General features: G+C 42.0%; 1 protein-coding gene across 1 annotated transcript; it reads right to left on the reverse strand.

Moving 5' to 3' along the window:
- Positions 1-7,619: 7,619 nt before the first annotated feature.
- prdx6 (peroxiredoxin 6) lies at positions 7,620-14,736 on the reverse strand. The gene is made up of 5 exons (XM_084547717.1): positions 14,520-14,736; positions 12,326-12,482; positions 10,886-11,029; positions 10,273-10,419; positions 7,620-7,933 (listed from the first exon to the last, which is right to left on the reverse strand). The coding sequence occupies exons 1-5, from the start codon at positions 14,609-14,611 to the stop codon at positions 7,808-7,810; spliced, it is 666 nt and encodes a 221-aa protein (XP_084403843.1). The 5' UTR covers positions 14,612-14,736; the 3' UTR covers positions 7,620-7,807.
- Between the last annotated feature and the right edge of the window lie 159 nt (positions 14,737-14,895).

The raw sequence follows: 14,895 nt of genomic DNA on the forward strand, positions 1-14,895 counted from the left end.
CTGAATGACACATAATAAATAACTGTTTTAAGTCTATTAGTTACGACGGAGGCCATTGCCGTGTTAGCCGTCTGCTAGCAACAGAGAATAGCAGCATAGCCTAATTTGGAAGCCTTAGCTAGCTTGGTGGCGTCACGTTGGGTGGGTGCATCGTTCACCACCATGCCCATTTTTGGATTATACAAGAGCCAAGATAGTGACCCAGCCTTAAACCTTCAGAGTCCAACGACTGACATCACGTCAGTCTTTTATTATAGAGTTTATGGTGCTTACACATATGCAAGTGTTCTTGCAAACAACAATTTGGTCATGTGACAAAGTTTATGTTCAGCTACACCCTCAGGTGAGCCATACCCACACCCTTACAGACAGACAGTAAAGGGCAGCTCCTGACCTATGACCCCATAAAGGTTTAGGGCAGGTTAGAGGGGTTGAGCAGCGTCCCTCAACTGCTTCATGTCTGGTCAGACTTTGTCGATCTGCGTAGCATGTTTAGCGATAGAGCTGACCTCAGAATCATGGCCACTGGGTCGGTCCAAGGTGTGAAAGCCAATGACCCGATGTCTAAGCTGTTGTCGCTTTGTCTTTTTTGTTCCCAGCAGACAAACCCAAACTAGGAATCAAAGTCGCACAAATTCATCCTCGCTCCCCCTTTTCCACCTTCTCAAATCCTCAGCCCTTCCTAAGTAAATAAACATGTGTACAGGCGGTCGACTCACCTTTCCTCCCCATCGTCCCCTACTTAAATAAACATGCGGGGGGAAGTGAGGGGTTAATAAGGCCAAGTTTAGGGAAAAGAAGGAGAACGGAGGGAGTGATGGAGGCGTGGAAGGTGAGGGAGTCCCAGGGGAGCTCATTATGCTCGGTCAGAGGAGACGTTAACTCACATACACACATTCTGACACACACCTCCAAACTTTTTTTAACATGCACACAGAGACTTATTACTCTCCATGTGTAGCATATGCTGGCTTAAAGCCCCATTAACACAAAACATTTTATAAGCGCACTGATTGAAAGCAGTAACCCAGAAAACTCACTGGTTCCTGGTGGGGTATAGCTCACAAGCTACACTGTGGCACGAGAAAGGATCTGTTTTTCAGCATATTAAACTGTGCAGCAAAGATCTGGTGTCTTATATCTTCGTGTTTAATGTAGGACTCCATGGAGTTTGAAAGAGTTTATCTTATTCATGTACTTCCTTATTAACATGTATTTTAGAAAGAGGCAGATTTATCAGCGTAGTATAATAATATTGTATTGTTCTTTTTGAATCTATGTTAGCTTGGCACTGTTTGTTTACAAGTGCTTGTTTTATGATCATCGCTTTAATTGATAGTTAACTGTGGCTCTGCTCTCCCACTGCTGGATGAACATAAACAAGTACTAAAGCAAAACATGTGTTAGCCTCTCAGCTGTGTGTGTGTGTGTGAGCACATGACCCGGGGTGTGAGAGCCAGGAAAACCAGACTGGTTTCATTATACTCCAAACTAGCCCATTATGGTTAGGGGAAAATCATCCAAACCCTATACAGTTGCCATGGCAATGCCATCTCAACTCTCTTTTCTCAACCTCCCTCACTCGCTTCTCTTTCCTCACCTCTGCGGCCTCCGCCCTCTCTCTGCCCCCTCCTCCTCCTTCTCTTCTCTCCACCACCACATCACACTCAACACACACAAAAGAGCAAACTGCCACGCACACAAACACGGGAACGTGGCGCTCGCTCTCTCTTCCCCCAGCGATAAAGTTTCACAGGCACCTTCCCTCTGCCCTCTCTCACTGGCTGCCCTCTGCTTAAAGAAAAACAAACCAGTGGAAAAGAACACAGTGGCTTTTGGGGTTATAGGGTCTCTATCGTTTTCCTTTCTGCTCTCCGTTCTTTAACTTTTTTTTTTTTTTGTTGCTTATGAGTTTTTGCGTCTCAGCTTCCCTTTCCTGTGATGTCCATGTCAAACCTACGTGAAGGGGATAACATCAGGAAGAGTCACTCGGTCAGATCCAGGACCATTTTTATTAATTGAATTAACACTGGATCTATTGCTGTGTTCTTCTGAAAAATGAATACATTCATTCCCGAATATTAGCCTCTAATCTAACTGTGTTAGATCCACAATTCTACTGGAGACGATAAAGTATCCAAAACTACAAATATGGCTGCATTTGGCAGAAACTGATAGCAAAAAATACCTGCAGTGGAAAATGTATTTTTTTAACTGAAGGGTCCAGAAACTTCAAAAATGTCTTTGACTGAGTCTTGACAAGCTGCAGCAATGTGATGCAGAATGTGTCAGAAAATAAATAAATTTTCCTGGCCTGTTAGCTAGCTTAACTAGCTGGCTGCTAGCTGTGGAAGTAACGGCAGTAAACAGTACGATAAAGTCCAAAGGTCACACAGAAGGCTTTTCATATTTTACAACTTTATCTAATTTGAACAGTCAAATACACAAATATTTTCACTACGACACAATCATTTACAATGAGTAAACGGCAGACCGATTGATCATGATTCAGGAGATGCTAGCTCTGTACAATGGCTTGTAGCTTTTCCTAGCTTCCTTTCCTCCACGCTGATAGTAGCTGGGAAGCTAGGATCTAGTTATTGCCTTATACATTGGCACAGAATGTTTATGGCACCTGGTTGTTGGCTGATAGATAGATAGATAGATAGATAGAAAGATAGATAGATAGATAGATAGATAGATAGATAGATAGATAGATTAAGTCAGTTTGCTGTGTCTGTACCTTTAAGGAAACTAAAGCACACATGTTGAAAACATTATTAATGACTTAAAGTGGTGTAGTAGCTCTGTGGCTTGTGGTAATGCTGGTGGTCTGTGATTCTTATAGGGCTGCGTTTGATGTCTCTTCTTAATGTCCCCTGCATTACGGCCATGCACACATATACGCACATGCCGAGGCACACTTTATTATGTGAGCGGCCATTTGCCATGTCGCCACGATAAAGCTCTTGGCACTCTGCTGGGGTTGTTTTAAAGCCCAGACACCCTTAGCCATTACTCAGGTGATATGCCAGGAGCCGGTGATCAATGTGTCTCTAATAGAGAGAACGTAGGGGAGCAATAAGCGAGAGACAGCCAACAATATTGATAGAGAGAGATAAAGATAAGCACAGAGAGTGATTGCACTTTTACCTTCTCATTTATCACCCTGTTCATTCACAGCATTAACTGGCCCTAACCTGTTCTGCAGTAATGGCCTGTCTGGATACTGTATTTACGAGGTGCCATCAAAACAATTGCATTTATCCAGGCACCAGGATCATACACTTTCATCACTTTTATCATCATGTCTTCACCTCTGTGTGTGCAGGTGTGTGTGTTACTGTTACGGGCCCGCTGATCCATGCTTTAGAAGGAGTGAGGAAAGCTCAAGGGTGACTTTCGACTGCAAGTAACGCTCCTTAAAGTTCAGCCAAATCCTAAGGTCGTGACTTACGTTTCTGTTTGTGTGCCTGACCTTCAACCTGTTCATCTGTTTTACTGTCTATCTGTAATGTCTATCTTAGTCGTACTGGGTAGGTTGCTACACAGAAATGCCTACGGGTTTTGTAGCAGTTTCAGAATGTAACCACTATGAATCATAAAGAGGACTGAAGAACACTGTGTGTGAGGGAGAAACAAAGCAAAGAATTTGACTGCACAGTGTTTTGTCTGTGCATGGGAAAGGAAAGCTGAAGAAGCAGAAACTTTGATAAGCGGGCTTGAGCGAGATGGGGGAGGTGCTATTGTGCGAGTGTGTTGTGTGGGAGATGTGGAGAGCGGGGCGGGTGAGAGTGCCAGGCGATGGAGGAGGGAGAGAGAGTGAGGGCGCGTCTGGAAAGCATCAAGCCGTAGCTCGGCATATGTGCGAGTACATGCGCTTGTGTGTGTTGTGTAGCTCCTCTGGTCTCTGGCTTGTTAACCTGCAGGTCACGGGCAGCTTCAGGTGATGAAGTCAATGCCTGGCACACAAGATGGGAATAATGACCTCTTCCACGGTTCATGAATAAACACACATACTCAGAAACATACATATGCGTTCATTAAAGGTACACTTTAAAGGACTAATTTCACATTTAGGGACATTATTTGTTTTCTTGCCAAGAGTTAGATAAGAGGATTGATTCTACTCTCATGTGTGTATGTTAAATATGAAGCCACAGCCAGCAGCTGTGTTCAGCATAAACACTGGAAACTGAGATAAACAGAAAAGTATCAGCACCTCAAAGGCTCCATACATCAGACCGATAATCACCACGTCGCTTTAAGGGTAAATCCATCCCATGTGCAGCATAAACAGCGGCAGTGTAAACCATTTGAATAAAACTGTCTAACTCAGCTGAAGAGTTGCTGTGTAGCTGGTTGCACCAACAAAACAACAAAATATACCTTTGTCTTTGGACAATTACCGACAAGAAGACAGAAAATAGCACAATAATGAGAGGCCGCCCTACCACTAAGATGTCTTGGCAGCTGTGCCGCTCTTTTGCCAGTGTACCCAACAAGTCCCTTGTGTCACTGTGTAAGCTTAACTTAGCTTAACTTGTATGAATTAATAACGCAGTACAGTTGCGGCAAGTCTGTGTGGCTCAGTTCCTACAATTTACGTTATACTGTATAAAGAAGGTGTGGTGGGGCCTGAGGTGAGGTCTTTTTCACTAGTAATTTCCCGGAGGCTCAATAAGGTACGAACACCTCCAACCATTGAGTGCGGTTATTTCACTAGCTTGATGCTAAGAGTCCGATCGTGGATAAATTAAGCTTTTTCTAACTTCTGCTTTGTTTGGCAGGCAGACAGTATAATATGTGTACTTGACATAGAGTCGTTGGTCCATTTATAAACTAATTTAATTCAGGGGAAGTTGTGTTGGGTTTGTTTTTTTATTGCTATACTGAAATACAAAGTTCCTGGACATGCTGGATTTTAATCTAGTTTGTCCAACAAAACTTCCAATTAACACATTACATTAACAACATTATTAAGGTGACAAAAATCTAATTGTTGACATGACATGTTGCCTTTGGGAGCCAAGCATGCTGTTTACATCTTTATCAATTTTGCACTGTGATTTGACTTAACCTGGTTGTAGCTTCATGTGGGAAATAAATGTATGTGGATAATATCAATCTACTCATCTTGGCAATGAAACAAACATGAAACTATTCCCTTAAGACTCTACACACGGGATAAGACTACAAGATAAGACTCTAAGATGAGTTTGATGGGAGGCCACTGCTTTCAGGTCAGCGCGTACGCCTTTGATCAGCCGTATGGTGTGTGTATGTGTGTGCGCGTCTTACAGAAAAAGCGAGAAGCCAGCAGCTGGTATTCTGTTTGTTATTTGCCCTGTGAGACCTGGTTGGGGCTGGTGTTGTATTTCATGTACTAGTGTTGCTGAGGCGAGGTGGGGTGAGTTGGCTTGATAGCCAAGAAGAGAGGGGTGACAGATGAACAGGGAGGGAGGTTCAGGTTGGTACTGGGCAATTAAGCCAGCGTCTGACACCCAAAGCACTCCTCATGCTCTGGCACAGGCTATTGTAGTCTGGAATTTGAGAAATGCATTTGATCAGCACGGTGTGTCTGTGTGGGTGTTATTTTGGACAACTCCCTGGGACAAAACAGCCACCAGAGAAGTGAAAGGGAGAACAGGCGGAGGAGGCGGCAGGCAAGGGTTACCTGATGAATACACAAATGTTTATCACACACTTCAGATAGTTGGTCACTGGCCAGAAGGATTTTCATCTAGAAGAATACAGGCCTGATTCCACGAAGAACTACACACGGTGAACAATGTGCAAACTTTTTAATAACTCTGATAAGTGATTGAAAAGCGAAAGAAAGAAGAATAACATTCCAGTTCACATTGTGTGGATGACAGGAGTGGAAAGGAGGAGGGCCCTAAGATATTTTATCTGGCCCTGCACACTGTTTGCCTCCCTCCTCGCTCAAAGGGAATCCCATCTTTTGTCTTTGACCTCAGCATTCCTCTGACTCAGAGTGAATGCAGGGCCAGAGTGTGTGAGCATGTGTGTGAGATCAGTGTTCACCTTCAGACTGCTTTAAGTAACTAATACGATCCTAAGCCATGCAGTGTTTTGAGGGTTTGAATAACTCAGAGAAGAAACCCACACCTCGGCCCTGCCTACAGTGTCTTGTCTACAGTTAAGGGCGACCTGCTGAGATGAATGTACTGTGGTCGAAAAACATCAGTCCTTCATCTGTCTCTGGCTGCTTGATGCTTTATGGTTTTTTTAAAAACAATACTCGTAGCATGCGATATTTGCACTGGTAAACCCTCATGCGCTGTTCCCCTTCATAATAGAAGATCTTCAGTAACTTATATTCAGTGGTGGAAGAAGTACTAAAGTCCTTTACATCAAGGTATAAATATAATGTAACGTAAAAATAACAAGTAAATATTTGACTTCCAAACTAAGAATACAGAACTGCTACCAGAGAGTACACTTTAAGCATCAAAAGCAAAACTGATGGCATGTAAGCTGTGTTTTGTTGTGGTTAACGTCCTTCCAGTGGTTTACGAACACAGGAGTTAGGGCCTTCAAAGGCTCACAAGTTCAATCTGGGGGAGACGAGATGATTGATGAAGGGTGAAAGCAAAGTTCTGCTACACAATTGTCATTTCACTTTGATGGCTTTTCTCCAGTTGTTCCTTTTTGTGTGTGAAACAATGGATCACAAAAAAAAAATAAAAAAAACTCTTAGGGCCTCTTACAGTTATTGAAATGAAACCAGAGAACATCTCTTTGGAGGAACTGCTAACAACCAGTAGACATCTGAAACGTGAGCGGCACGTTTTTTGGTTTAGTTTTTTTCACCAACGAGTTTACAATGCAAATCACTCAGCCCTGGGACTGCAGATGGAAATGAACAATTTGCTAAATCTGGTACAGTGTATCTTCTTCCCTTTTAAGGTGATTAATGCATTTTGTACATGGTTCCTGTAAGAAATAAACTAAATAAACATAAACATGCAGCAATATTCACTGTAAGGCCCTAGTTTAAGTCTTAAAATCTTGCACTGGAACAAAAAGAACATCTCCGTGAGAAACACCAGTAGTCTTTATTGAATTACCATACTAGAACCAGTATGGTAAGTTCCATCCCCATGTTGGTATTTAAGTATTTAGGTGTACAATAAATGGAGGCGTTATGACAGCTTTTGGCAGTCATTTGTAATGCTGTGTTTGCAAAAATGATAAAAACAAAACAAGAGAAAGTTCTGAAAGCCTTATACATCAAAAAAAAACTTTGATGAAAACAGAAAGCAGCTTTACAACCAACGTGTCCTCTCCCTTTTTGATGACTGTATAAGTGTAAATAGTCATTTTAGTACATGTGGTACCACTCCCTATCACTGCAGTTGTTGAGAACTGGTTGGTGCTTTTACCCAACAGCTGTTAAGAGGATACTACTGTCCATATAGTACCACCTATTGACAGGCTAAAGAAAGTGCAGCTAAAGAATCATGGCGCCATTTCTATTCCAGGTTGTAGAAGGACACCTAGTGGTAAGTCGCAGCAGAGCAACGTGCTACCAAGCCTCCTCTTCTCAGTTCCCCAACTGTTTAACAGTGTGAAGAAGCACAGAAATACAGAAACATGTGTGAAAAGTGTTTATTTGGAGTAAACAAGGCACTGTACAATGACTCTATAATGATCGCAGGCTCAGTGTTGATTAGAAAACTTAAGTCACCAAACTGGATAAGTGCACCTGTTCATTTTGGTCAGTCCTACGTGTGAATGATCAAACAAAGATACTGAAGCAGGATGCTGTCATAGTGCGTCTTCATATCTGTGTGTAGCGCAGGTATTTCTTCCCAGACGGCATCTCTTTAGTTGTCACACCGTTGGGGAAGAGAGAAGCAGCTTCAGCCTCGGAGAGCGAGGGAATGACCATGACTTTGTCACCAGGCTGTAAAGAAAAATAAATAAATACATAAAAATAAAAATGTAAGAATAGGGATGTTTTTTTTAGAGGCAAGGATTAGTTTTGTCGCACGGTTAAAGGAACCCTTCGCTGTAATGATAAAACATTACAGGCAGATGGTTCTTGTGCTACTTGATCTGACGTGCAACTGTAATTTTGGAAGGGATGAACACTTTTTAATGACATCCGTCTGTGCCAGAAAGTTGAACACACCACAAAGACCACAGCCAACGGTCAGTTGGCTCATACATTCAGCATCTGTGTAAAAGGAAATAACTCCAGGAAACTGGAAGAGACGCTATGAACTGGGAGTCTATGAAGCTGGGAAAAGCTACGAACTATCGTACAGAGCTGGTCTCTCCGTGAGATCATGTTGATCAGTTGGGCTCAGGGTTAGCGTTAATCGAATATTTTCCATCATTGACCGCTTTTTGTGTGACGGAAAAATCTGATGGCCATCTGTCATTTTGACAGAAAGCCCAAACTTTTTTTTTTTTTTTACCATTTAAAGTCAATACTGTTCTGAAAAATAGTACTTAAAGTTAATGAAATTTTAATGCTGTTGAAAATGTCATCATTTAAAAAAATTAAAGTGACGGGTAAAAATAGATTATGACGGGATTCTTATGACCCTGGTAGTCAATATGACAGACAACAAAAAAGTCTAGCGTAACCTCTGGTTGGGATACAGTTTACCTAATCTAAACACTCAAATACAGGAATATTTTCACAATGATATGATCATCCATAACCAGAAAAGCCTTTCTGTGTTTGTCATTTTGCTGTACTTTTGTTAATTATATTTTTCTTTTTCAGAGTTCTCTCCTGTTCTAGCACCGCCAGCTCAACACGCTGAATTGCCTGAAAAGCCACTGACTACTGCCAACGGTGCAGGACGCGCCAGGGCTTCATCAGCCGCTCATCAACGGCCCGACACTGGGAAACAGGCGACCATCGCCTGTGTGTGATTGCCCTTTAATGGCGAGCTTCAAAGGTGCTCTTAGGTGGATTTAGTTAAATTTCGAGTGGCAGGTTAGCCGACTGCCCTGCTTTCAGTCTAAACGCTAAACTAAGCTGCTGGTCATAGCTTCCTGTTTCAGCGACAGATATGATTGCTATTAACCTTCGCATTTAAAAGCCCAGAAACACCAAACCAATATTAAACAACTGGCAACAACAAAGGCCGGCTGTGGCATTGCCTCAGGTCTGGGCTGAAAAGTTGTACTTGAACACACCACAAAAACCACGGCCAACTAGCAGGGGTGAGAGAGGAAATAACTCTTCATACCAGCAGGGGGCAGTAGTGTGCTTTCATCGTTCAAAAAGAGGAACCAGAAGAGAGAAGTGGGGATTCACAAATGATAAACAATGCAATGTTTACTCCAGTCTACTATGACAATTAATAGTGTCAACTGTGCAGGACAAAAACTAGGGACACAGATGGTCAAAGATGTTAGCCATAGCCTCAGTTCTCAGCGACAAAACGTGATCAAGCAGATCCTACAACTTTTTGAACTATGCCTTTATGAAAAGCTAAAGGATGTTATAATAGTAATAACACATATTAGGAAGTGCTCCTTCACTGTTGCAAAAGTGTTCTATGAAGAAATAGTTTCCATTGTACAGCGACCTGTATTAAAACAGTTGATGACGATATGTTATTTAACTGAAGGCTGTTTAAATTACGTTGACCTACAGTAGTGTTGGTTTTAAGGCTGTTACATACTCCGCGAGAAGCAAGAAATTGGTTCTCGCAGTCCTCATTAGGGAGTCCTCGCAGCTTGTTCTCGACTCATCAACCGGGCAGAACCGGCAACCATTCTGTGACAGGTCAGTGGATGTGAGTAATGCGGAAAAGCTGAAACGCTATAAGCCACTCTGTGAGCTCCCAGATGCTAAGATCGCCATACCGTGTGTAAGAGCAGCGTGATCCGACGGACACGGTGGTCAAAATGACTGCCCAACATCCGAATATAATAAGAAAAGTGCATCTCGTCGTCCATCTACCGCATCTCTCACAATGCTTAGCACGTGTGACGTATGCTGCAGTGGGACGGCCCTATGAGGACTTCCCCGGAGTTTGGCATTTGAGTTTCTCGTGAAGTATAAATGACCTGGCCAGAACTTTGTTCTTGTTCTCACAGCACCAGGAGCGAGAACTAATTTCTAGCTTCTGGCAGAGTATGCAAAGAGCTTTTCTCAAGTTTTGTTCATGTGACTTACATGTACACAGTTGGGATCATAACAAGATCTGTCTATGAAGAGACCCACGTGTTAGCGGTCCATCAACAGGCCTGTCATAAATACATGCATTAACTACATACCGTCCAGTCAACGGGTGTGGCGACCTTCTTCTGCGCCGTCAGCTGCAGAGAGTCGATCACTCTGAGCAGCTCAGTGAAGTTCCTTCCTGTTGTGGCAGGGTAGAGGATGGACAGCTTCAGCTTCTTGTCAGGGCCAATCACAAAGACCTGAGAACGATTGACAAGGTTCAACATTACACCCTGAACATGCTCCTTTTTTTTTTCAACATGTTAAATGTGTTTACAAAAAAAATCAAGGCTCGATTTGACAAATTATTTCTATAACTCTGTAATAATTATGTGTCCTTAAAGAATGTTATTCAATGCATTTAACTCTCAAATCATATGCCAGTTCATTAGGTACTATAGTGAATGCATTCCAAACAGCCCTGCACAAAGTCAAAGCTTAAGATAAGATAATCCTTTAATTTATCCCACAATGCAACTGTATGATAATTTTGGAGGATAAATCTGTTTCTCACGTATTAGTCAAAGGAAGAGTAAATTGGGCAGCACGTATAAAACTTATAAGGACATTTGTGTGTTAACTATAGTGATGTAACATAAAACCCAATGTCCTCTTTTGATGAAGGGCCCATTAGTGTGAGTATGAAAGGCAGGGCAGGTTTCTCACACAGCGAGCGGTGAGGGGCATTCCATCCTTGTCCCTCTCATCAGGGTCCAGCATGCCGAGCTGGACGGACAGTTCTCTCTTGTCGTCAGCGATGATGGGGAAAGGCAGAGTGCTTTCAGCCTCACTGTTAAACGCCATCACATCCTATGCAGAGGGAAGGGACACATTCAGCCTTTGCACGCTTGCAAACACGTGTCATCATCCTCCGTTAATAATTCTCTCCATCCTGGCAGCCATCTCCACTAATGCAACACAGGTTTGTTGTCTGACCAGGGTCTAAACTTGAACCCCTGCATAAACACTGCTTCACTAGCATGACCTACACGCTCGTATCTCTATTAATGTGATGCCAACATCGTTATGTAACAGGGGTTTATAATAACGTTTGTTAAGATTTTCTGGAAAAGCACATTCTTATCTCTGTTTGTTTTGGCTCTGAGGTCTAAATAGACACCCCCTGCCTTCGACCAATCACTGGAAGAGAAAAGGCTTGCATAATCAGTGACTTCATTGTTGTCTAATATTTAAGCCCACATCTACGCTGTATTACTTTATTAATAATTAATTTAATTTAATTTATTAATGATTTTAATTCAAATCATTTTTGCAGATCTTTGTCTTCCTCACCTTTATCCTCATGTCACCTGCTCTTGCGGGTCTTATCAGCCAAAACTGCAATGGTTTTCTCTTGTGTTATTGGATGGTTTTGATTTGGTAGTTTGATTTGATTTGGTTTAATTCATTTCTAAAACTTCGTATTTGGTAACGGGAAGGGCACCGTGCACTTTGCACTTTACTTCTGTTTACTTATTTTTAAGTCTTTTACTTACTTATTTAACTAAGCCTGCACAGACCTGTGTGGCTTGGAGCAATCAACACAACAATATTCCAGCAAACCAGTTGCAGGAGTATCACAGCCAATGTGCTGGCTCTGAGAAAACGTCACATCCTCTCTGCATGATTGCTTTGCAAACATCAGTTTGCCAACAGTTGCTAATGTTAGTTAAACTACTTAGTAAGTCATGGTTTGCACTTTCTCGCCTTTAAAAGAAGGAGCGATGTCTGCCGAGTTGACTCCCTTCCATTATTATTATTATTATTCCCACTGAGCTAGATAAATCTTATGTTTCGTAAATATGCTCCTTGTTTATTTAAAGAAAATACACTGAAAGGCTTTGGTGAAATCAGAAGGAGTTTATAGTGAGATCGCATGACAGTAAGCACGTACATGCAACCATCCTGTCCACAAATCATTAATAACCTGAGTCTTAAGATAATCACTATCTGACTGCAGTAACTGATGATAACGGCATTCAACGTTTTTACATTATGAGCAACGGGCAAACACAAGCTGTGTAACCTGTTCAGTGATGTTGCCTTTCCACCTGCTGAACACCTCAGCTAAAGAATAGTGAAACTTACAGTACAACGCCAACTAACCTTGCTCCAGCTGCGGTGATCCTCAACACTGTCAATGGACAAGGCAATCATCTTTACACCTCGTTTCTTGAACTCATCGCTGATCTTGGCTGCACAGGCGAGCTCAGTGGTGCAGACAGGAGTGAAGTCCCTTGGGTGGGAAAACAGGATACCCCACCTGCAGGGGAAGAGAAACAATGTGTGACAACATTCATCGAGGCCTCCGTTTCTCATGCAGAAACATTCATTTATAAAGATTATATTGTGGAAGCAAAAATTAAGGTCCCTGCGATCCAGCAGTCCACATTTTTATTATTCTATTCTATTTTATATTCTATCTATTCCACAACCTTGAATAGAGCTTTTATGGACCGGCTCTGTTACATCATTCCAGTCACAAGTAACCACAAGCTGAATGAAGAAGACCAAAGGTTGTTTCAAAGGTTGTTTAGACTGAATAGAGTATTTCCAATGGTTCCACTTCCCTGTGAGCTTTACAGATCTCCTTTAGGAGTGAATTTATTCTATGTTTTGTGTATTTGTGCCATAATAAAAGACATATTTTTGTTCAAGAATGCAGTGGGAGTTTAAAACACTGGGAGAGAAGGAGCACAAAGAGGTGGAGTGAGGTGAAGAAATGAGGAAAAACAGGGAACATTCAGTCTCAGCAGATAAGCTCCTAGCCAAGATTTAAAGCAACAGGTGCCTGTGAAAGAATAACTGCAGATGTGCTGCAGCTGCACTAATGATGTCCTGTGTAAAATAAGGCATACATTTTCTGCACCCATGAGCAAAATTTGAAGGGGCAGAAAGTTAATTTTGGAATCACGTGGGCTTTGTGCCTCTGACGATTTGCGTGGATTTGCATTTCAGTGTGTTGTGACTTGTCATGGGGGTAGAGGCACTGAGATCACCTGATTACTGGGTGACCAGTAGCCACGGTTAGACTGGGACAGTGCCAGTTAGTTCCAGCATTTTTAACGGTTTCTAAAAAGAGGAGCTGAAAAGAAAGAAGCTGATGTATAAAACTGACAAAATTTCATTTGATTCTGTTGCACAACTTTGAGTCATAGTCAGATATGTCTGTACAAAGTTTGTTGTTCACTCTCATGGGACTGCAACTTCCACTTGCACTCGCGGGAACAATCCTAGTAAGGCACAGCTCCAACTAAACATAATGGGAAACTAGAAAACTAGGACACGGTTTTAACAGATGGTTGCCTCTCAAAGTCCAGCATCTATTCCCAGCAGGGAAATAAAGTAGTTATTGTGCAGCGAATATAACAGGGGAGTGTTCATTTACAAGTTAGGTCTGTTTGGAAGCTAGTGCTAGTTGCAACACAGCTCATCCACTGAATGCCCAGACTTCAGGATGAGGAAATAAGGGGGATAAATGTTATGAAGTAACAGTTTCATCAAATCTGTCTGGTTAACATCTAAAACTCACACATTGATGTATAAAAAAAAAAAGAAAATTGACTTTCTTCTGAATTCTGAAAATTGGTAAATTATTTGTTTAAGCTTTTCATAAAAGATACGAGTAGTGCTAAATTATGCTTGTCATTTCAGAAAACTGAAACCCATGTGATGCAACAAAGCAGACACACAAAAGAAACTCTAGCGGCATGTGTGAGCATGTTGTTAAGCATGCACACACAATTCTTTTGTTTGCCCGAGCCTAACGTTGAGAGGATGCAAATGGGGATGCGAGGACTACTGAAACCCAGATACAAGCTCACACTGAAACACAGGCACAAAGCCTCATTATCATTATCATTACAAGATAAATCAATTCCACTGTATCAGAATAACACCTACATTTACTGGCACATTACTTATAGTCCCAATTCTGTTTTCAGTGAGCAGCTTAGCTATTCAAAAACACAAGAACGGGGTTCAACAGATAATAGTTGTATTATGTAATCTAGTTTAACACACTCATGCTTGTGTAATCCAGTGTTTGTCAGACAGCCAGCAGGTGTCGCTTAAACATTTACAGTATTTTCTTTAGGCTGATGTGTCACATCAGAGCAAATCAAAAGATGCTGGATTCAGGATAAATCCAGGATAAGTACGCACTAAACCACATACTACTACCCGCCACGGTTCAATCACATGTTGCACTATTAAAACCACAGTTCAAATCCTGATTAACACTATTATGTGCAGTTAATGGTTACAACGTGGTGCTAGAAAGAGAAACCTTCGCACTTACGAGCTGCCCAGGAAATCGTGGAACTTGATCCTGCCGATGGTGGTGTCGGCCTCGAAGTTTGGGAACACGTCTCCCAGCAGCAGCCCAGGCATGGTCAGCTCTTCTCTGCAGCTCAGTCACCACAGAAATGAGCGAGAAAAACGTGCCTGGCTATTCTGTAGATCAGACACACATGAATGGGTCCTGGCGTGGGCGGGGCTTTACTCTACGTCCCGAACAGAGCCATGCGTAAGACGCGACGCTGACCAATCAGAGAAGAGTCGTAAAATAGTCGTAAAAACGACTTCATAAAACGATAAATATTTATGACCTATAAACAATCTATGTTTCCCGCGCAATCAAAGCACATTAATAAGTAACTAAATAAAAAAAAAAA

Source organism: Chelon labrosus, assembly GCF_963514085.1.
Source record: "Chelon labrosus genome assembly, chromosome: 7".
In the NCBI taxonomy this organism is placed as follows: domain Eukaryota; kingdom Metazoa; phylum Chordata; class Actinopteri; order Mugiliformes; family Mugilidae; genus Chelon; species Chelon labrosus.